The 21,232-nt window shown below is 44.3% G+C and overlaps 1 protein-coding gene and 1 pseudogene across 1 annotated transcript in view; both read right to left on the bottom strand.

Annotated features, from left to right (window-relative positions):
• MDFI (MyoD family inhibitor) overlaps positions 1-20,856 on the bottom strand; it is a 46,346-nt gene extending 25,490 nt beyond the window's left edge. The window contains exons 1-2 of the mRNA XM_028734128.2: positions 20,384-20,856; positions 19,916-20,020 (exon numbers count right to left, since the gene is read on the bottom strand). Coding sequence (XP_028589961.1) covers positions 19,916-20,009 — 94 coding nt within the window. The 5' untranslated portion in view covers positions 20,010-20,020; positions 20,384-20,856. The remainder of the gene's footprint in view (positions 1-19,915; positions 20,021-20,383) is intronic.
• LOC144327816 (uncharacterized) lies at positions 18,940-19,963 on the bottom strand (annotated as a pseudogene).
• Positions 20,857-21,232: the final 376 nt, after the last annotated feature.

Genomic DNA, 21,232 nt, shown 5'->3' with positions numbered 1-21,232 from the left:
TTTTGTTAATCAGTTCTTCTTTCCTGCTGCATCCCCCTGTGCTATTTTCCATGCTTTTGGAGAGACCCCCCCCCCAATAATCTAGAATGGGTTTTTTATAAGTGCAGGGAATTGCAGCAGGAAGACAGAACCAGAAAAACCATCTCTCCTCTTACATTAGCAAAAAGCTTCTGTAGACCCCACATTGCACAGCATCCTATCTTAATTTACTATATTGAAAGAGGTCTTTGCAGTGCAACTTTAAAATGCTTTTATTTTAAATTTGGCTGAAAGCAGTAGTCCTTATTCAAAGTTACTTATTTTTAAGGACACAATAGCGCATCGAAAAAATGGAGATGTGGTACATTCCCACCATTCATTTGATTTCTGTGCAAATGCAGAGATGAGCTTGAAGGCTGGGAGAAAGATAAATATGGTACAGATCACCTTCAAGAGGTTTTGGAAACTGCAGACCTTTCACACAGATCGTCATGCCAAGGAAAATTATGGAGAGTCTAATTAAGGACATGCTGGTACAGTAATTGTATAACCTTCTCGGGTCAAACCAGCACAGGTTCTTCAAGGGGAAATTGTGCTTCTCTAACCCGTTAAGAGATCTTTTGAGAAGTTAATTGAAGATTAGATATATGGGAGCTAGTGGACATCATTATTAATGAGAATTATAATTTGAACACATCCAACTCTTTTGTCGCACATCAAACTCATCGCTTAGCACAGGTTTTATTAAAATGGTATCATCCAAGGCAGTGACTATGCAAGATCATGCTGCATTAGCTTTTCCATGAAATATGTATGCCAAAATGCTCATCTATAGAAGTTTCCAAGAGCTCAGTGCCTAGGCCCAACCCCAGATGAGATCTAAGGGTGTGTACACATTACCTGACTTCTGTGTCAGCTTTAACACCAGTTAATACTGACTCTGCATGCCAAATTGAAACAGTCTGGGATTCAACCTTTGTTGACAACAGTCAAGGTGTGGATGTAGCAAAGAACGTAAACAGCATGTTAAGCAAAAGCTTGAGCCCATTGCAATGCGTAGATCCAGGAAAAGGTGCCAACATCATGCACCAGCTCTACCACTTTCTGCTAGGATGACTCAGCAGTTGGCTATATATGAACTTGTTAGTACACTTTTCCAACACCAGTACACTTTCAGTACAGTTTATAAATAAACCAGGGTGGATATATGCACCCAATGCTGTTCCGGTTATGATCAAATTCTGCAACCTGCATGAGCAATTAGGCATTTTTTTGCATATTATTCTGCATTTGCTTGTGGACCATCAAAGAATAATGCATGACCTAAGCACTGGAAATCTTGCTCAGCTCCCGCTAGACTTCTTATATTTACCAGGCATTACTGACAACACTTTCAAACTTCTCTTCACAGCTTTAAAGCTGTCTTGAGAGTGAGTGTGTGTGTGTTCAGGTTCTCAGGATGTTCAGTTCTCCAGTCCACACCAACTTCTCTGTTCTTGTGCCAGACAATTATGGAATACATTTGGCCAATCCCCATAATTAGGAGGTTGATATTCCAGAAAACTGAGGCATGATGTGGATCATCAACATAATCACAGCAGACCGGTGCATAAAGCAGAGCTGGAAGGAGACCGCCTGTCACCAAGCTCAACTCTCTGCATTAATACTTGCACATTCGTCCCTCCCACCACACTTTTAATGTCTGTTATAAGGAGAGCAAGATGAAGAAATCCAGAAGTTATTTTGATCTGCAGGGAGCAATGAAATCTACCTGCACTTACCACTATTCCCCACTCCATCACTCTTCAGGTCTGTTTTGAATGGTTTGAGCTAACATCATTGCTGTTCTCAAGTTCAGGACACCAACCCATCTCTGGATCACAGGCGCACCTTGTGTACTAATGCAAATACAATGTAAGCTTTCCATCCATACAAGACCCAGGCCTGCTTTATTGACAGCCTCAGCGCTTTATTCAATTTGTTTCTCAGCATACCAGATAAGATTGAGGAACAAATGAAGCATAACTATGCCCTGTATGAAAAGACATGTCAGACAAACTCAAGATTGCAACACTTCCTAATCTGAGTCATCATGATGTGATTGAGCTCCATGCAATAAATTGCTAACTATTTTGTGGTTCTTGCCATGTAAAATTGTTGATGCGTAGTGGAAGTCTGATCTTTTGCTACCCTGTACAGATCTAGCCCCAAAACTCCCTTGTAACATTGCTGGCTACAGTGAGACCACTGCCTCAGGTAGTTATAGACATACTGTACCTGTATTGTTTGAATGTCTCCTGTTTTAGGTCCTAGGCCAGAGGTTTATAGGCTAGTTGTACTGCTATGTACAAAGGGAACAGTTAACTTGAAAACAGGGTCGTATCAGCAAGAGGCAGACATCCTCACAAGATTACTGGAGACAGGCTTCCCAATGACTAAGTTTTGAAGAGAAGATTTATTCCAGTTCCATGAGGCTAGCAGTCACAAAACCAAGGCGCAATGCAAGTTACAGTCCACCAAGGTAGCAATCCATTGCATGCAACCTTTCTCAAGAAGGTTTTGTACAAAGGCTTAGGAATTAAAATTTAAAGCTGTCAAACTGGGTAAACAAGCAGGATGGCTTGTGAAACAAGCTGGATTGATGGTAGGGCAGCCTGAACTTTTGTGTCTTAACAGACAGACAAGACTTGAGGCGTGAAACCAATTAGCACTTGATCTGCCTGGCAGTTCCTGTGCACACACACTATGGGCTTTTCTGCTTGTCCCACAGGGTCCCTGTGCTTTCTGGGCATGGGTCCAAGTGGTTTTGCATTTGTCCCACAGCTTCCCCCTGGAAAACACACTCTTTACTGCTGAATCGGAACAAACAGCAATCCGCAGAAAACCCAAGGGCACCTGAGCCATGGGTTTTCTGAGGTGTGTGAGAGAGAGAGTTGGGGCAAATGGAGGTGTGGATAAGCCTTATGTCTCAGCATATAGGGCAGGCATAGGCCAACTCGGCCCTCCAGATGTTTTGGGACTACAACTCCCATCATCCCTAGCTAACAGGACCAGTGGCCAGGGATGATGGGAAGTGTAGTCTCAAAACATCTGGAGGGCCAAATTTGCCTATGCCTGATATAGGGGATATGTGTGTAAGTCAGGTTAGGGGAACATTTGGCTCTCCAGATGTTGCTGAAGTGCAACTCCCATCACTCCTGACTACTGGCCATACTTGCTGGGGCTGATGAGAGTTATGGTTTGGCAACATCTGGAGGGCCAAAGGTCTCTTACTCCTGGTTCAAGTAAACACAGCTGGATACAGGAGTCATACTGGCAAGAAAGAAGTGACTGGCTGTAGTTTCTGTGCATGTGTCCAGCACATGTTTTTATAAAGAGGTTTTTCGCTTTCAAACTTTATAGCGCTCAGCAGAATCAAATCTGTTTGATATGTAAAGTCCAGTTCAGCCTTCACCTATGCCAGCCATGTACCAACATTCAGCGCTTCTGAAGAAAATTGTATGCTCTGGCAATAACAGCATCCCCCCCCCCCCAGAGCAACTACCAATTAGTCGCTGGTAAAAAAACAAGCAGAGTTGTGATGCTGTCATTTCACTCCCCCCCCCCCACCGCCGCACAGTTGCTACTAAGCATGGCTAGGTTTGAAACACAGTACATGTTTGCATAAATAAGAGGTGTAATGGAAAATGTGTGACACTATACTATGAGAGCTTAAGCAGGGCATGCTGGTCCCACAGAAATGAGAAACAGATAAACTAGCGCCAGCTAGTGCTTATGATTCTGGAAGGAAGCTTTTGAATCTTCCTCAGCTATAGATGTGAGCTGCAGAATGTTTCAGAAGTACATTTTTTGCACCCTGCTGTCTTGAGAACTTGGAACTTCTAAAATGCTCATGTACCAAGAGCAGGGATGGACGAGTTTGTCAATTTCTGTTTCTTGTTTTTCTAACCTTCAGTTCAATTTCCCACATTCCCACATCAGTTTGTGATTTTTTTTCTTTAAGTCCTCATGAAATTCCATCAGTATTATAGAGTGAATTTCTCCTTACATACATATGTTTGTATGCAATTTTCCCTAATTTACACATTTTTGCAAAGCAATTTCCTCCAATACGGTGCATTTTTGCAATGTTACTTGCAGTACTAGATGCATTTTAATGCATACATTACCCCAGTATATGCATTTTTGTGCCCATTACTTGGCTGGAGAACTGCATTGCAGTGTGACTTCTGAAGGATGGCTGTGTTTCTGCTCTCAGATGTTTCAGGAAGTGTGAATTAGAGAGAGTCATCCTTAAATGGAAGCTGAAATCAATTTTCTTCTCAACTAAGAGTGAGTAGCTGATGAGAGGTAACTGTTAAATAGCACCACTGCATTCCCACACCCGATATTCCTTCTATTGCTAAGCAAGCCACCACAAATGATGGGTTCCAGAGACACCATCGATTCTTTCAATCAATTACTTTCAGTCAAACATGGGCCAATTTTTACTAAATTCAATTAGGGTTTTTTTAAAAAAAAATCACATTAGTGTACTTAAAGCCCTAAGATCACATGGTGGCCTTCAGGGCATGAAGTCAGCTTTCCCCAAACCACCCACTGCCACTTTGCATTACTCGCCAGAAGCAGAGCAGACAAGCAGGAGATACTAGTTGATACTGTGAAATCTGAATTCGGGTTCAAGGCCTGTAGGCATGGTGCCTGGCACTGACATCTGAGGAGACCCAACCCAGATCTAGAACCATGTTAATTCAGAGGGTCTTGAGTCCTGGGTGAAATAGATCCATTTTTGACAATCCAGAAAAAATGCCCAACACCACCCAGATTTATATTAATTATTTGTACCTCGGGTCTGGGGCCAAATGCAGTCCTCCATGATTCTCTGTCTAGCCCTTAGGACTCTCTAGGCCAATCCTGTCTGTAGTAACTAGCAGGACTCATAATATCCCCTCCCGCAAATCATTCCCACCCACTGACTTCCTCATATTCCCTAGAGGCAGCATCCATCCCACTGCTAAGAGGGGCCACACCCTAGCCGTCCAGAGACCTCACATGACTAGAAAGAAAGGAGAGGCCGCTGGTTCTGAGCCCATCAGGCTCCCTGTCCACCCCCTCAGAGTCCCATCCTGAGGCCAGTTAAAATCAGATCTTACTAGCGTGGAGAAAAGGAATGCCTCCCTAGCAACAAAGAAACACCACATGTGGCAATGTCAAAGCTTTTGTTGCAGTACATGCAGGTTTGCCAACCAGATACCCCAGCAAGTCTCCTGGCCCTTGGGTGATGGCTTTATAAACAGCACAGTCTTAAAGGATCTAGGACAAACCAAAATGAACCCAGGCAGAAACATTTAAGTCCATGCATGCATCTATGTGTGTTTTACTGAAGGTTCACGTAATAGTCTAGAGCAGGGGTAGGCAACCTAAGGCCCGTGGGCCGGATGTGGCCCAATCGCCTTCTCAATCCGGCCCACGGACGGTCCGGGAATCAGCGCGTTTTGTACATTAGTAGAATGTGTCCTTTTGTTTAAAATGCATCTCTGGGTTATTTGTGGGGCATAGGAATTTGTTCATTCCCACCCCCCAAAAAATATATAGTCTGGCCCACCACATGGTCTGAGGGATGGTGAACCAGCCCACGGCTGAAAAAGGTTGCTGACTCCTGGTCTAGAGCCTTCTATAAAGTTTTGCACCCCACAGCTCCTGCTGATGTCACATGCCCTTTAATCTTGAGCCTCCTTGTACAACCCGTCATAGTTGGAATTTACAAGGTTGGCTGATGTGGTCAGTTGATCTTCTCTGAAACAGCAATAAAAATTCTTAACACACGCTGTTGTTGGGAAAGACATGTCCCTGGTGCACCAAGCAGACCTTGAGGGGAATGGAAACCAACAAAAGTCATCTAATCTAAAGACAATTTACTAAGAACTGTCCAGAGGTCAGCTAGCTAATTCTTTACCCCTCCCTTCTTTGCATGAATGAACCTTGACCAGACTTTTAAGCTTCTGTAATCTCCCATATATTCCAGCACTGTAGAACAGTTATGCCTTGAAGCCAGCACGCTCCTCTTGTCCACCCTAGAATCATTTTCTAACCCATTAAATATATATATATCAAATATGCAGCCTTCAAACATGGTGCCTTTTAGATGTTTTGGGCTACAACCCCCATCATTCCTGACATAGGCCATGCTGGCTGCAGCTAATGAGGGCTATAGTCTATAAGATCTGGAGGGCACCACGTTGGCTACCCCATTGTTACTGCAAGTCAGAAATGACCGAAATCAGAGCATGTCTGGATCTGCATCCACTTTTGTCCAACTAAAAAAAATGTAACGGAACACATTTTGAAAAATTTCTGAAATTAAAAAAAGATGCAGTTCCTATTTACATCAATGGCCTCCGATCCTTACAAGTAAAGCCAGTGCCACTGAATTCAACTAAGTGATAATCTGTTTGCTAACCATTATTGTTAGGACCACCCTTGAACACTCATTGTTTTATAACTAGATTCAGGATCTTTGTTTTGGAGGCTTCTCGTGTCACACCCAGAAAGTAACAAGAATATTTTTTTAAAAAATAATAATCTGGAGTATCTGGACATTTCAACACAGCTGAAGGAAATCAGAAATCAGATGTCCTGTTTTATTATTACTTATATTACAGCAGCGATGGGGAACTTGTGGCCCTCCACATACATGTTGTTGGTCTACACCTGCAACTCTCATCACTCCTTATCATTGGTCGTGCTTGCTGGGGCAGTTGGGAGTTGAGCCCAACAATTACTGTAGGGCTACATGTTCCACACCTCTGTTCCACATCCCTGAGAAGGGAAAGCGTAACCATCCCCACCAGTGTTCCATTGTGGAGATATTGTAAAAATCCATACCGCATTGTACATGATTTTCCTCTTCACCCCACCAGCATCTACACAGAACAGGGGACACTAGAAAGCCACAAGTTCTTAGAATGGAGAGTATTTTATTATGAGTTTGCAGATGCCATACCAGAGGCTCAGAAATAGTGAAATTTCCAAGCGGTAAGTAACATATAGTGCATCTCCTTACCCTAGTACCATATTTCTTGGAGACATAGTATTAAAAATGTATTGAAATCCTAACCTCAACGTGCTGAATGTTAAGCCTTTTAAATTAGGAAAGCCTAAAACAATGCAACAAATAGAGAGCTGGCATAGTGTAGTTGGCATCCGTCTGTCTTGAGAGACAGCCTCACTGATGTAGTCCAAAGGAAAACAGAGCAATACATTTGGCACAAGCTTGGCTGCAAGAGTTGCCAGAAGGAGGCACCATCCAACTGTCTTAGGGACTCCGCCTGTGTAGGGTTTACTCCTTAGCCTTTTCTTTGCCCAAAGATATCCTGCAAGGCAGTGGTGGTTTCAGATCAGAGTTTTCCTTCTCCTAGATGGGCTACCTTCCCAGGTTGACAAGCCCCATCTGCCCATAGTGTAGCAGTGGCTATGAAACTGAACTATAGGAAGCCATTAACTCAGTAGGTGGCTTTGGGCCAGCCACTCTTGGTCAGCCCCCCCCCCCCCCCCGCAATAATACTGCCTTACCTTCATTCATTCATTCATCTCACTGAGTCACTTAACCTATATCCTAACCCTTACTGAACTCTTGTAAGAATTATAGCATCATAGCACAAGAAGACTGCAACCAAAGCATCACTGACAGATGGCCTTCCAGCTTCTGGTTAGAAGCCTCCAATGAAGAAGAGTGTGCCAGTTTTCCAGGCAGTACCAATAGTTTCAGGAAGGTCTTCCTAGAATTTACTTGAAATCCCTTTCTTGTAAATTTGAACCCTCTGGTGGTTCAGGCTCCCCCCTCTGAAGCCACAGAAAACAAATGTGCTGCATCATCTATTAGGCAGCCCGCCCTTCCAATATTTGAAGGTGGCAATTACATTGCCTAGTAATAAGTCTCTTTTCCAGGCAACCAGAAAATGCAAGTGTAGTGCTTTGAACACAGGAAGGCACCACACAAATACTGTATTATTATTATTATTATTATTAGTAGTAGTAGTAGTAGTAGTGGTGGTGGTGGTGGTGGTTGTGGTAGTGGTATTAAAATTGACAAGTTCCTTCAGAACCTGCTCATGACAATTTTCGCAGACTCTATCTTAAACATTTTATAACTGGTTTACTCGTCTGCTTTTGTTTAGTCTGGGCTGTGACAAATCATGGCAGAGGAAAACAAACACAAAATAAGCAAGGTCCCTTTTACAGCACTTAATAACCCATCTTTGGTTCAGGCCTATCAACACAGATCAAGCCAGGGAGCCTTTGGGTGGAAAGAGCACAGCCTGGAACCTAGCATGCATGTGGTTTTACAGTTCTGGGAAAGAATGAGAATATAAGAATATGAAACTCAACAATACCCCAATGGGATGCTGTTTGGTTTCTGCAACTAATAGAATCTAGTCAGGCAATTTCAAAGGAAATCCAATTAGAAATTAGCGCAAGAATGCAACGCTTAAGCAGCAAAGAACAAATCCCAGAAGGGGAATTTATTTGTCTTGCTTTAAAATTGGAACCCTTGAAAAGGGCAAAAAGCTGCTTATTGTTTCTCCTCTGACTCTTTCAGTTTATTATTATTTTAAACATATGCAGATATGTCACAAGTTGTAATGAAAGCTGAAGAATAGGGATGGCAACTCATGAAAGAAAATTCTGGTATGGGGGCGGTTGCACGACTCAAACTGGATCTACTAGACCCATATATTTTTTTAAGCAATATGAACTAAACTCACTTCTGGGGCTCCTCTGAGATTAGGGGCCCTGAGGCTTAAGCTTCATGAGTTTCATAGTAGATCTGCCCCTGCTGATGATAAATATGTGCCATTAAATGTCATGTCAAAGGTATGAATGGAAAAGCTGGACACAACTTATCTATATTGGTGAAAATATTATTATCAAACTGGGAAACAGTCAAAATATAAATTGATTTTAGATACATTACCTACAATACCAGTCTTCTTCCATGAAGAGTAAGGATACTAATAGAAAGTTTGTAATTACAGTGGTACCTTGGGTTAAGAACTTAATTTGTTCTGGAGGTCCATTCTTAACCTGAAACTGTTCTTAACCTGAGGTACCACTTTAGCTAATGGGGCCACCCGCTGCCGCTGCGCCGCTGGAGCATGATTTCTGTTCTCATCCTGAAGCAAAGTTCTTAATCCGAGGTACTATTTCTGGGTTAGCGGAGTCTGTAACCTGAAGCACCTGTAAACCAAGGTACCACTGTACGGGACCTGTGTCATTGTAACAATATTATGGAATGCATCTTTTTAAAAGAAGGGAGAATTCAAGATGGTAATATCTGTGATTGTATGGAAAGTAACAACAGATCTTTGTTATTTCATTGTTTCCACAAAAGGCACTGTAGCACATATATGAAGATGGGCTGCAGAGGAACTTTGAAAAGTTTTTTATATTGACTTTTCTCAATAGTGCATAGTTTGTTACACAAAGAGGTGACTGTTAAAAAATTCAAAGGTTAAAACTTAAATGGAGCAATATGTAGGGGGAGAAAACTCATGAAAAGTGAAACGCCTCCTTTGCTAATGAGATAAGCTAATAAAAACAGCATAAGAAATGGCATCTTACCCCTTGTTAAGATAAGCAAGTTCAATATGGGAACGCCAGACAGCACACTGGCCGTATTCAAGATGCACTGCCAATGACGTGCATATGCAGTGGAGGGGAGAGATTATTTAGGACAAAGGAACAGAAAGTATTAGAAATAAATCTTTATAATCATTACCTAGGTCTCCAATTTGACTTTTGCTTGGGCTTATAGAAGACTTGAGGCAAATGGAACGTCAAGAAATGGTGACCAATTAAGTAATAACAACAAGAAATAAAAGTATACAAGGAATAGAAACAGAATACCGTTGGAAGGTCCTCAATCAGTATAATGGTTAAAAAAGTCTTTTCAGACACCTTGTATTATAATTAAATATATGGCAAGATCTCGTGACAAAAATAAAAAGTTTAAGGCTGCAATCCCATACCCATTTACACAGGAGTAAACCCAGTTGAACTCAATGGGCTATACTTCTGGGTAGACATATATAGGATTATGCTGTAAACAAAGTAAAAAAGCTATTAGAATAAAAACAGTTTGAAAACCATTTCATATAATCACTGTTTCCCTCGAATCTCATTGTAAATTGAAATGAATCCACTTATGATGAAGTTTAACAGATACTCTTACCAATGAAATTATTGATAACTTCTTTTTCCTGCAAGCTGGAATTTTTCTGAGATAGATATCCTTTTTAGGAATGACTCAATTAGGCAAAAGGGGGGTGGGTCAGAATAGATGCTTTCTGGCACAAAGGTTTCAGTTAAGTTTTAAAATTATGATTATTCAGTGCTTTATGTATTTTGTCTTATAACCCACTTAAAATATATGGAGAAGCGCTGAAACAATGCAAGATTAAAGTGGGGGGAGAACCCTACTTTCTTTTAGGGCAAAATAAAAATGTCAAGGCCAATATGTGATTTTTAAAAATGGTTTGTCTTTTGATACAATTTTGTACAGTTTACGGGTATGAGTGGGTTTATTTGAGGAGGTTTAAATCTGCAGTTGCCCAAAAAAAGTGGGGGGGGGGGGAGGCTGCCCCACATTAATAAGTCAATGAAATTCCAGGTTTCTATGTAGAATTCATTTTGACCAGCATACATGGATACATACATGGATATCATTACAACAGCCTAATCTTCACTAGGATTTTCACATGGATTAGTTCAACTCTGATTAAAGCATATTTTCTCCTACTGGGACTTGGAAACACAAACTTCAATAAGCCAACCTTCAATCAAAGCTCTCACAGATTTAAATAAATGCTGGCCCAAAATAAATTCAATTCTGCGTGCATTACAAGTCACATTTGTATTGAGAAAGTTAAGCAACAGATTAGTCTAATCTGTTGACCTCTCACATCAAGGGGCAATCACCTACCTGGGAGTAAGGCCCACTTAAGCAACAGAGGACTTACTTCTAAGTAAGCCTGCATAGGAATGCACTGTGGCATGCAACTATTGACAACATCTGTGGCTGCATCAGCAGAATTTAGTCCAATTTAGAAAAGCAGAATTGGACTATGATCAGGAATGATGGAAGTTGAAGTTCAACAGCACAATGTTGGGGAGGCACCAGTCCAGGCAAGGCTGATCAAACCCAATGTGCCTGGCAGCTGCTTTACAGTTTCTCTGGAGGTCGAAGGCTAGACTTTGGGAGCTTCTTCGTGAAGAACATACGCTCTGTCACCAAGTTGCATTGCCTCTCCCTGCTCTCAGACAGTATTCTGACTGCAGACATGTGTGATCAGAATTTTTTTATGCGGAGATTTTTCTTTCCCCCTCTCCCTCACTCCCCATCAGCAGCCAGCAGTTATTGACATCCCCATTCCAGCACTCAGCCTTTCCTTCAGAGAGACAATGACCGTTTGCCCTGGCACAACACGCTCAACCAGATGCTGCCTGGAAGGTTCCATCTTCAATAAGACAAGGGAAAACATATCCCACGATGACAAGAACAATCTCGGTCAGAGGGAAAGAATGAACTCAGCTCCTCCTTTGCCGCACAATCACTCGACTTGCCTTACATTTTCCTGTTTTCACCTGCCACTAAATGCTGGGCAGAGCCAAGTAGCCGACACATGAAATTATGGATTTAATATATCAAGGAAGGATCTCCATGTGCAGAGGGTTGTGCATTTTAGGCAGAACAATGAACTGAATGGAGGCCACATCAGCACTCTGCTCGGCTGGGCCAGCTGAACTCTGAGCAAAGTATCAGTGGAGCACTCTTGTGAAAGATGCATTGTTTACGACTACCCAAGGGGATGGGCAGTCCAGCTAAGTTAGGATCTGGACAGAATGGCTTTCAAACCAGCATGATGCCTCAGGGCAAATTTGCCAGGAATGATCAGAAAGCTGCTGTTTATGCCCACAAGAAGTTAGTGCTCCCTGCCCCACCCCCGCTAATGCAGAAGTGGGAAGCCACAGAGCCATTAGATCGGGCACCAAGAGAGGGATGCAAGAGCAGGAAGCTAGCCATGAAACAAACTTCTGTGGGCCGAAGGAAGGTGTATTGTTTCCTGGGGAAATGTGTGCATATCACAATTTGGACCAGCCTTCCCCAACCTGTTGACCTCTAGACATCTTGGACTCCGACTTTCATCAGCCCCAGTCAGCATGTATCCTTCAGCAGAATATTTGAAACAGGAGTCTACACAGATAACAGTGTTGCAGATACAGGCTTTCCTTGTGATCGACAGCCCTGCATCCATGTCTATACACATGCAGGTCTGCAGGGATGAATACTGCATCTCTCCCACTCCTACTGACAAGAGCATCCCATGAGCAGAACTCCACTCCAGGGCTGGAACCATCACAGAAAACCTAGTGAGGAGGATCCAAGCCTATGTGAGGAAAAGTGGTATTTCCAATAAATAAACAAACAGCTAGGACCAGGCATCCATCCAACGGAGGCATATACAGTATGTGTAGAATAGGAGTAGCCATCCAGACATCATCAGACTCTGACTCTTATAATACCTAATAATAATAATTTATTATTTATACCCCGCCCATCCGGCTGCGTTTCCCCAGCCACTGTGGGCGGCTCCCAACAAATTAAAAGCACAATAAAACATCAGACATTAAAAACTTCCCAAAACAGGGCTGCCTTCAGATGTCTTCTAAAAGTCAGGTAGTTGTTTATTTCCTTGACATCTGATGGGAGGGCCTTCCATAGGGCAGGCACCACTACTGAGAAGGCCCTCTACCTGGTTCCCTGTAACTTCGCTTCTCGCAGTTAGGGAACCGCCAGACTCACTGGGAACGATGGAAGTAGAGAGTTCAACACTATCTGAAGTTTTCTACCTTGGTGTTGAGTAACCTGTCATTCACCTCTAGTCTCTTTTACAGCAGATATACCCCTAAAAATGCAAAATGCAATGAGTTCCCATTTCAGTTGGGCCATCTACACGTTACTACAGCTCCATCTTCTGCACTATATATATAAGCAGTCTCATGTCACAATAAACAGTCATGCCTTCACCCAAAGAATCCTTCCTCTCCTCGTTCTATGATTCTACAATAATAGTACATAAACAAAATACATAAAAGTTCTGTGAAAGTCATTTAAAACACAACAAAAAGTGACTAAAAAACTCAATAAAAGATCAGCTACTTTGAAGTGGGCAGCTGAACTATTTAGTGAAGCACTTTTGACTGGTTTCCAGAGTTTTCCTAAACACAGTTGTTGGAAATTAAGGCAAAGTTTATCTGTACTAAACTTGTTAGAGTGAAGAAAAGCACAGCATAGGACAGGACTGTGGAAACACAGGCCCGTCAGATGTTGTTGTACTACAACATCCATCATCCCTAACCATTGGCCATGCTTCCTGGGACTGATGGGAGTTGCAGTTCAACAACATCTGGTGAGCCACAGGTTCCCCGGATCTGCTGCTGGGAGAATTTAGTGCTTTCCAACTTTCAGTTCCCTTTGCTGCTTCTCATACTCCCATCCTACTGGTGGCTTGATAGAGAGCCTTGTATATTCAAGACTAAGTGCTTGAAGCTAATGACTTGAATAAAGGAAGGACCAGGCAGTGCAGAAGTTGAAGGTCCATCCACACAATGATTACGAAGGAAGAGACAGGCTGAATCTTTTGCAATACAATCCCATGACTCCCACTTCATCTGCACTAACGAATGCAGAACAGCCAAGAATATGGCTATTACAGTGGTGCCCCGCAAGACGAATGCCTCGCAAGACGAAAAACTCGCTAGACGAAAGGGTTTTCTGTTTTTTGAGTAGTTCTGCAAGACGAATTTCCCTATGGGCTTGCTTCGCAAGACAAAACGTCTTGCGAGTTCTTGCGAGTTTGTTTCCTTTTTCTTAAAGCCGCTAATAGCCGCTAAGCTGCTAAGCCGTTAATAGCCACTAAGCCACTAATAGCCGCTAATAGCCGTGCTTCGCAAGACTAAAAAACAGCAAGACGAAGAGACTCACGGAACGGATTAATTTCGTCTTGTGAGGCACCACTTGTCTTCTTTTAGACTTTTCAGGATTTCACACACAATGCTAGGCCAGCACTGCAATTGCAGAAAGTCCCACTGTATGTAAAGTGACTTACTTCTAAGACTTGCTTGAGAGTAAGCCTATGTAGTAATGCAGCCTTGCACCCCAAGGCTACACCTACACATTTTGCTCAGTAAGGTTTGCTCTCTTTCTGGTAAGTGTCTGCAATATTGCATTATGGCCAAACTAGATGTTATGCACAGGCATGTGTGAATGTACCTGAATGGTCCTTTTTAAGAAGCAAAAGCCACTTTGGAGTAGGGAGGTGCTTAGGCTTTTCTTAAACCTTCCAGCTTACCCCCTGCTTGTTTGTCAGCTCCTCACTTGCAGCTCAGAGTTCCAAAGGGAGGAAAACACTCATTTAGAACTCCTTAGACAGGAAAGCTGGTGCAGGGGGCCAGGGGTGGTGAAGAGAAATAGGTGCTTCACCTTTCCCCCAGCTCTTCTCCAGTACCAATTACCAGCCCCCAAAAGCAACTTTTCTTGCTTAAAAAAATAGTGTAAGAGTAGATTTGGTCCTTAGTGTATATATTTAACACATACATGAACTCAGGAGACTGTCATTATCTTTTCAGAATTGCTATCCACAATTGGTGCTCCGACCGGAATTCTGTTTCCCAAACCATTCTGCTTGCTCTTGTGTTCTAAAGCAACTTTCTCATAGATTTCTTGTGACTGAAGATATATGCTTAAAAGTATGTAAGTAACACCTGGTGAAATCTCAGAAGCCAGAGGAGTTGCTGAATATTTTCCAGTAGTCGGAGGCCAAGTCTTAGTTTCCTGTATAGGAGTTTGGGGTTTTTTACCCCTTCTAAAGACTAATAGACATATGAAAAATGCAAATGTGCTCAATTTGCATAATTGAGACAAAGTTACAGAATTCTGCTCTTTGTGTTACAGGATTTGGGTTATTCTTGCACAGGATTTTGATATGTGTACACTTATTTGCTCCAACCTGCCTGCCGCCACTCATTTTGGTTAGGAATGGTTTGTGATATAGAATAATCCCTGAATCAGTGTTGAAAGTGGGGCCAGAAGATAACATGCAAGTACTTAACTGGGGGGGTTATAGGTTTAAAACTACTCCTTAGTTACTAAATTCATTTGGCGGCTTTGTGAAGTGATTCCCTGGAGATCTCATGTACTCTCTTCCAGTACACCTGATCCTGATAGGACATACAAGAATACTGGAGGGCTTTTGTCTACACTGCTCACCTGTATGAACTGTAAAAGGTAAAGGTAAAGGGACCCCTGACCGTTAGGTCCCGTCGCGGACGACTCTGGGGTTACGATGCTCATCTCGCTTTATTGGCCAAGGGAGCCGGCGTACAGCTTCTGGGTCATGTGGCCAGCATGACTAAGCCACTTCTGGTGAACCAGAGCAGTGCAAGGAAATGCTGTTTATCTTCCCGCCGGAGTGGTACCTATTTATCTACTTGCACTTTGACGTGCTTTCGAATGGCTAAGTTGGCAGGAGCAGGGACTGAGCAATGGGAGCTCACCCCGTCGCGGGGATTCAAACCTACCCAACTCACTCTGGAACATAGAAGCCATTCCTCATGGCCTTATGCTAAGTAAGACCATTAGATAATCTAGCTCCCCATCTACAGCATTTCTTCTGGGTTGCAGATAGGGGGCATTCCTTGATCTACCAGGAAATACTGGGGGTCGAACCCAGGAACTTCTGCATACAAAGCTGATGCTCTACCATTAAGCTATGACTGCCTGTTCCCCAGAGGGAGGGTGGAACACCTTTTCATATGCCACACCATCCCTGCTCAGTTTCAGGGATGGGGGTTTGCTGCACTTTTAGCCTAAAGGACCAAATCAGAAGGCACAAGGAAATTCCTGAAATCCTAAACTGTAACAATGTCATGAAGAGATACATGAAATGAAAACATTCTTTGATGTGTTCTCATTCTTTGGGGGACAGAAGGAAGAAGAGGAAGGAAAACACAGCCAATTCACACAATCGCCATGCACAAGAGAGGACACCTTCTTCCCCAACCCTCCATGACTTATTTATTTGTTTACTGTATGTGCCTGCTGCTGAACAATGAAAAGGTTATCTGGATGGCAAAAAGGGAAGAATTAGGAATTTTTTAAAAAGGCACTAACCTAACACTTAAAAAACAAAGGTAACTGTGTTGGCTCACGAGGAAAAAACAAAGAAACCTCAAATCCACAGCTGGAAATACCTTTATTTATACAATCATACCTTGGTTTTTGAACAGAATGCATTCTGGAAGTTCATTCAACTTCCAAAATGTTCAGAAACCAAGGTGCGGCTTCCAATTTGCTGCAGGAGCGTCCTTTGCAGGAGGCAAAGTTCACAAACTGGAACATCTACTTCCGAGTTTGCGGCGTTCAAGTTCCAAGTTGTTTGTGAACTAAGTTGATCGAAAACCAAGGTACGACTGTGTTACAAAATATGAAAACAGGGGCAAAAGGTAGCACCAGCATAACAAACATACATCAGGACTACCAGTTCTCACAGGTCTTAAAACTTCCAGAATCTGGAGAATAGGAGGTTAAGGGGTGATATGATAGCCATGTTCAAATATATAAAAGGATGTCACATAGAGGAGGGAGAAAGGTTGTTTTCTGCTGCTCCAGAGAAGCGGACACGGAGCAATGGATCCAAACTACAAGAAAGAAGATTCCACCTAAACATTAGGAAGAACTTCCTGACAGTAAGAGCTGTTGGACAGTGGAATTTGCTGCCAAGGAGTGTGGTGGAGTCTCCTTCTTTGGAGGTCTTTAAGCAGAGGCTTGACAACCATATGTCAGGAGTGCTCTGATAGTGTTTCCTGCTTGGCAGGGGGTTGGACTCGATGGGCCTTGTGGTCTATTCCAACTCTATGATTCTATCTCAGGGCATCATAAAGTATGTTTAAACCCAAGGAAAATAAAAAAGAACATCTTCACCCAGTGCTGATCAGATCAGAGGATTGAAGCCACTTGAGACTCTAGTCTGGGGAGGACGTTGTATGCCTAAGGTGCTTGCTGTTCACGGCAAACTTGACATGGGATGCAAAAGCTGCCACCTTAAAACAGTGACTCCGACAATCCGCTGGTCATGAGCATGGAAGGGGCAGGGACAAAGACCGGCAAAGGGGGTGGGTCTCATGTATTGGCCTCCTATGAAAACAGGCAGAAATCCATGTAGGTTGAGGCAGTCATGCAATCACGTCACCCCACAGTCAAGTCCTGATTTCCCAATACAAGCTGGGAATTTACCACACCTTCTTTTTTTAAAGGTCACTACAAAGGTTTCATGGTTTACTTTTGAAGAACATCAACTATTATCTACGAAGTTTGGGTGGAGCTCAGATCCCCACCCAGCATGACTTCAATGGAAGGGCCTTAGGCAAGCTACTCCCTCAGGCTCCATACTAGGAATGGGGAGACTCAGATTCACATCCCCACTCCCTGGGTGACCTTGGGCCAGTCACAGTCTCACAGTCTAATCTCCCCTACAGGATTGTTGTGAAGACAGAAATGTTTGGAAGATAAAAAATGTCAACATATAAATGACACAAACATGACGATACTACAGACCAGAGGTGCCATCTTCTCAAGATGATGAGGGGGCCGAATGTGACGTCCTGATGTCCCATGCACAATGGAGCATGGGGATGGAGCTGGACCCCCTCTGAACAGGCCCCCTCAAAAAACACACTGGGGGGCCAAAATTGGCACGTATGATACAGACCTAATTAGGGTTACAACCAAATCAAAGCACACGAAAGGCAAGTACTGTAACCATATAGTCTTTCCATGTTAATCCCAGCCTCTCTTCTGTCTATTTTATCTTCTGTATCTGGTTTTAGATTGTAAACTTCTTGGGATAGAGACTTGTCCTCTTGTCCTCTGCAAAGCATAGGCGCAACAATGATACTCTATTAACAAAGAGTGTAGATGAACTGCTACGAACACTTCAAGGTAGGGTTTTGAGGGAAGGGCTGTAGCTTTGTGATAGAGCATCTACTTTGTATGCAGAAGGTCCCAGGTTCAATCCCTGGCATCACCAGGTAGGACTGGGAATGTCCCCCATCTGAAACCCTGGATAGCTGCTGCCAGTGTAGACAATGCTGAGCTTGATGAACCATATAGGCAGTTTCCTAAATTCTTATGCCCTTAAAATCATGAATTATTTTGAGACCTAACCAACAGTCAGCCATCAGGTTCAATAAAAAGACAGTAAAAAAGGTAAAGGGGACCCCTGACCATTAGGTCCAGTCGTGACCGACTCTGCGGTTGCGGCGCTCATCTTGCTCTATAGGCGAAGGGAGCCGGCATTTGTCCGCAGACAGCTTCTGGGTCATGTGGCCAGCATGACTAAGCTGCTTGTGGCGAACCAGAGCAACGCATGGAAACGCCGCTTACCTTCCCGCCAGAGCGGTACCTATTTATCTACTTGCACTTTGATGTGCTTTCGAACTGCTAGGTTGGCAGGAGCAGGGACCGAGCAACGGGAGCTCACCCCGTCGTGGGGATTTGAACCGCTGACCTTCTGATCGGCAAGACCTAGTCTCTGTGGTTTAACCCACAGCGCCATCTTGGAAAAATTGGTATTTGGTTACTGCACAGCCAAAAATTCACCCATGTGCCCAACCACAGCCCACATTCCCCCAATTGTGTTTTTCTAGACGAGTTTCCAGTGTTGTGTGAATCAGTTGCAGCTCAACAGGTCAGCAGTGCCAGGAAGGGGGCATTTCCGCTGAATCCTCTCCAGCTCCCTCAAATGCAGTCTGCTGCCAAGGCTGCTGCAGGGGATACTGGAATGTACACTCCTAAACTTCAGTGTCCACAGCCCACTCCCCCCACCCCAGTTACAGAGCCCGAAGCTAGATCTGTTGAAAGGATTAGATGGAACAAAGAAGAAAACTCTTTTCCTGGCTGCAGCTCGGTCTAGAGGATGTTATTAAATTTAATATGATCAGGACTCGAAGTGGGGGAAAGGGGAGGGGTGGAGGAGACCAAATCCCACAAGGAGTTGGCCCCGGGCCCAGCAACACGCGATGCCTGAAGGAAGACAAAAGTTCTTGTGAGAAGCTCGGGTCCCTACACACCCCAGCCCCCAACGCCTGCGAAGTGTTTACAGTCCTGCAAAAAAGAGAATGGCGCACGAGAGAAAGAGGCTTTGGAGAGAAAAAGGAAATGGTGGGTTTCGTGCTGGATGAGGAGGGGAGGAGGAGGAGACCCTCTGGCACGCAAGCCCCCAGCAAACGCGCTCTCGTGAACGCCCTGCGCTTCTGCAGGGGAGGGGGAGAGAGATCGACGCTCACATCCAACCGGAGCCAAGGCGCTGGGAGACTCGCGCAGCTCCAGCCCTGTGTGCAGCCTTCGAGGAGGAAAAGTCACACGCACGCACGATGCATGTATGTGTGCGCGCGCGCACACAAAAGGAAAAGTCTCCAAAACACACATGCTGGGCCAGCGCCTTAGTGGATGCGGCGTAAATCAAAGCGTAATGGGGGGCGGGGGGTGGAATCTGCCTTGCCAGACTTCGGATGGTGTGTGTGCACACACACTGGGGGCCAGCTGGCACAGATCACAGGAGGCTTTTTGCAATATTCATACATACTAGCAAAGTTTCGACATGGGAGGAGGGGGAGGGGGAGGGGGGAAAGTATCTTTTCTCCCCCTGGAGTTTACCATTCTAGAACCAGGCCAACAGCTAAACACACGCGCGCGCACGCACACACACACACACACACACACACAGAAAATCCACGAGAGCTTAAAAGCCCCTCCCCCACTACAAGTAAGTATCGAGGCAGTTTGTAAGTTTCGGGAACAAGCGCTCTCTGTGCTTACCTGCGCTGGGGGATGGGAAGGGCGCCGGATCCACCTGGGGGTCTCCATGGAGCGAGTCAGAGCGGCTGGACGGCTCGCTTCTCACCTGGGACATCGGACTGAGCCCTGCGAGAGACGCCACACGCAGAGAAAGACACACACAGAGAGAAGCTCATTGAAGACGCTCCCTCCACCGCCGGCCCACAAGGCGCGCTCTCTCTCCCATGGAGATGAATCAGCCGTTTAGGTGGAGAAACCGCGCCGCGCCAGCCCAGGCGCCCTCGGTCCTCTCGCCCCACAACCTGCCCCAAAGGCCATTCCCCTTCGCGAGGAAATCCGAGCCCCAAATGCCTGCTCTGGACACCTTTCCGCCCCTTGCTAGCTGCATGCAGGAATTCAGCAACACCTTCCCCTCCCTCCCCCTCTCCAACACGGCCCCCCACCCAATAAATCGATAGGGGAAGGGTGGAGAATTGGAAAAGGACTTACTTTGGGTGAATCGTTTAACGGCGCTCCCACAAGCCGAGGGTCATCTTACTGTCTTCTCCATACAAGTTTCTCTCTCGCTGCCAGCGATTCAGCCCCTTTTAAATTGGGCTCAAACTCAAAGCACAACTTTTGGCTCTCTGCCCCGTTATTAAGAGTCTTTCACACACTTCATGAGAAATGGGGGGGGGGGGGCGCTTTGCTTCACTCCTTTATCTCCGCAGCTTGTCCTTTATTGCACTGTTTGGTTGCAAATGGACAAGTTTCTGCCTCTCCCCCTCGCCCCGTAAGCTCTGCCTCCAGCCTCTTCCACAGGAAATTGCATTCAGCCTTCATTACTCAGTTTCCTTCAAGCAGGAGATATTTGGAGTTCAGGCAACCTATAATAAGTTGCTTGGCGCTAAGGTTTCTGGTGGTTGTTGCTGGGGTTTTTTGTTTTTTAGCAGCAAAAGTAAACAGATGCCCGCACACAATTCCACAAACCCACTTTCCGCAAAGTTTTTTTTTTAAAGAAGAGGGAGGGGCAAAGTGAAGCCGATTTGCGCACTCCTGTGAGGGAAGTACCAGAACCCTAATTTACATGTGGCTGATCTTCAAAGTAAACTTTTGTGTCTGCTTACACACCCAACTTTTCAAGGAGTAGCAACAGTGAGACTAAAATCATATCAAAGGCCTGTTGCCAGCCTTAAAAAAAGTAGGTGGGCAGTTTATCCCTGTCTACACACCAGTGTTTTACTTGTATTAATTAAGCCTCTGTTGATAATGATAACAATTATTACTATTACAGCCGTACCTTGGAAGTCAAATGGAATCCATTCCGGAAGTCCGTTTGACTTCCAAAACGTTCAAAAA

The sequence above is a fragment of the Podarcis muralis genome, chromosome 5 (assembly GCF_964188315.1).
Source record: "Podarcis muralis chromosome 5, rPodMur119.hap1.1, whole genome shotgun sequence".
Lineage (NCBI taxonomy): Eukaryota > Metazoa > Chordata > Lepidosauria > Squamata > Lacertidae > Podarcis > Podarcis muralis.
The sequence above is the reverse complement of the archived record's forward strand: the minus strand, read 5'-3'. Positions and strand labels throughout refer to the sequence as shown.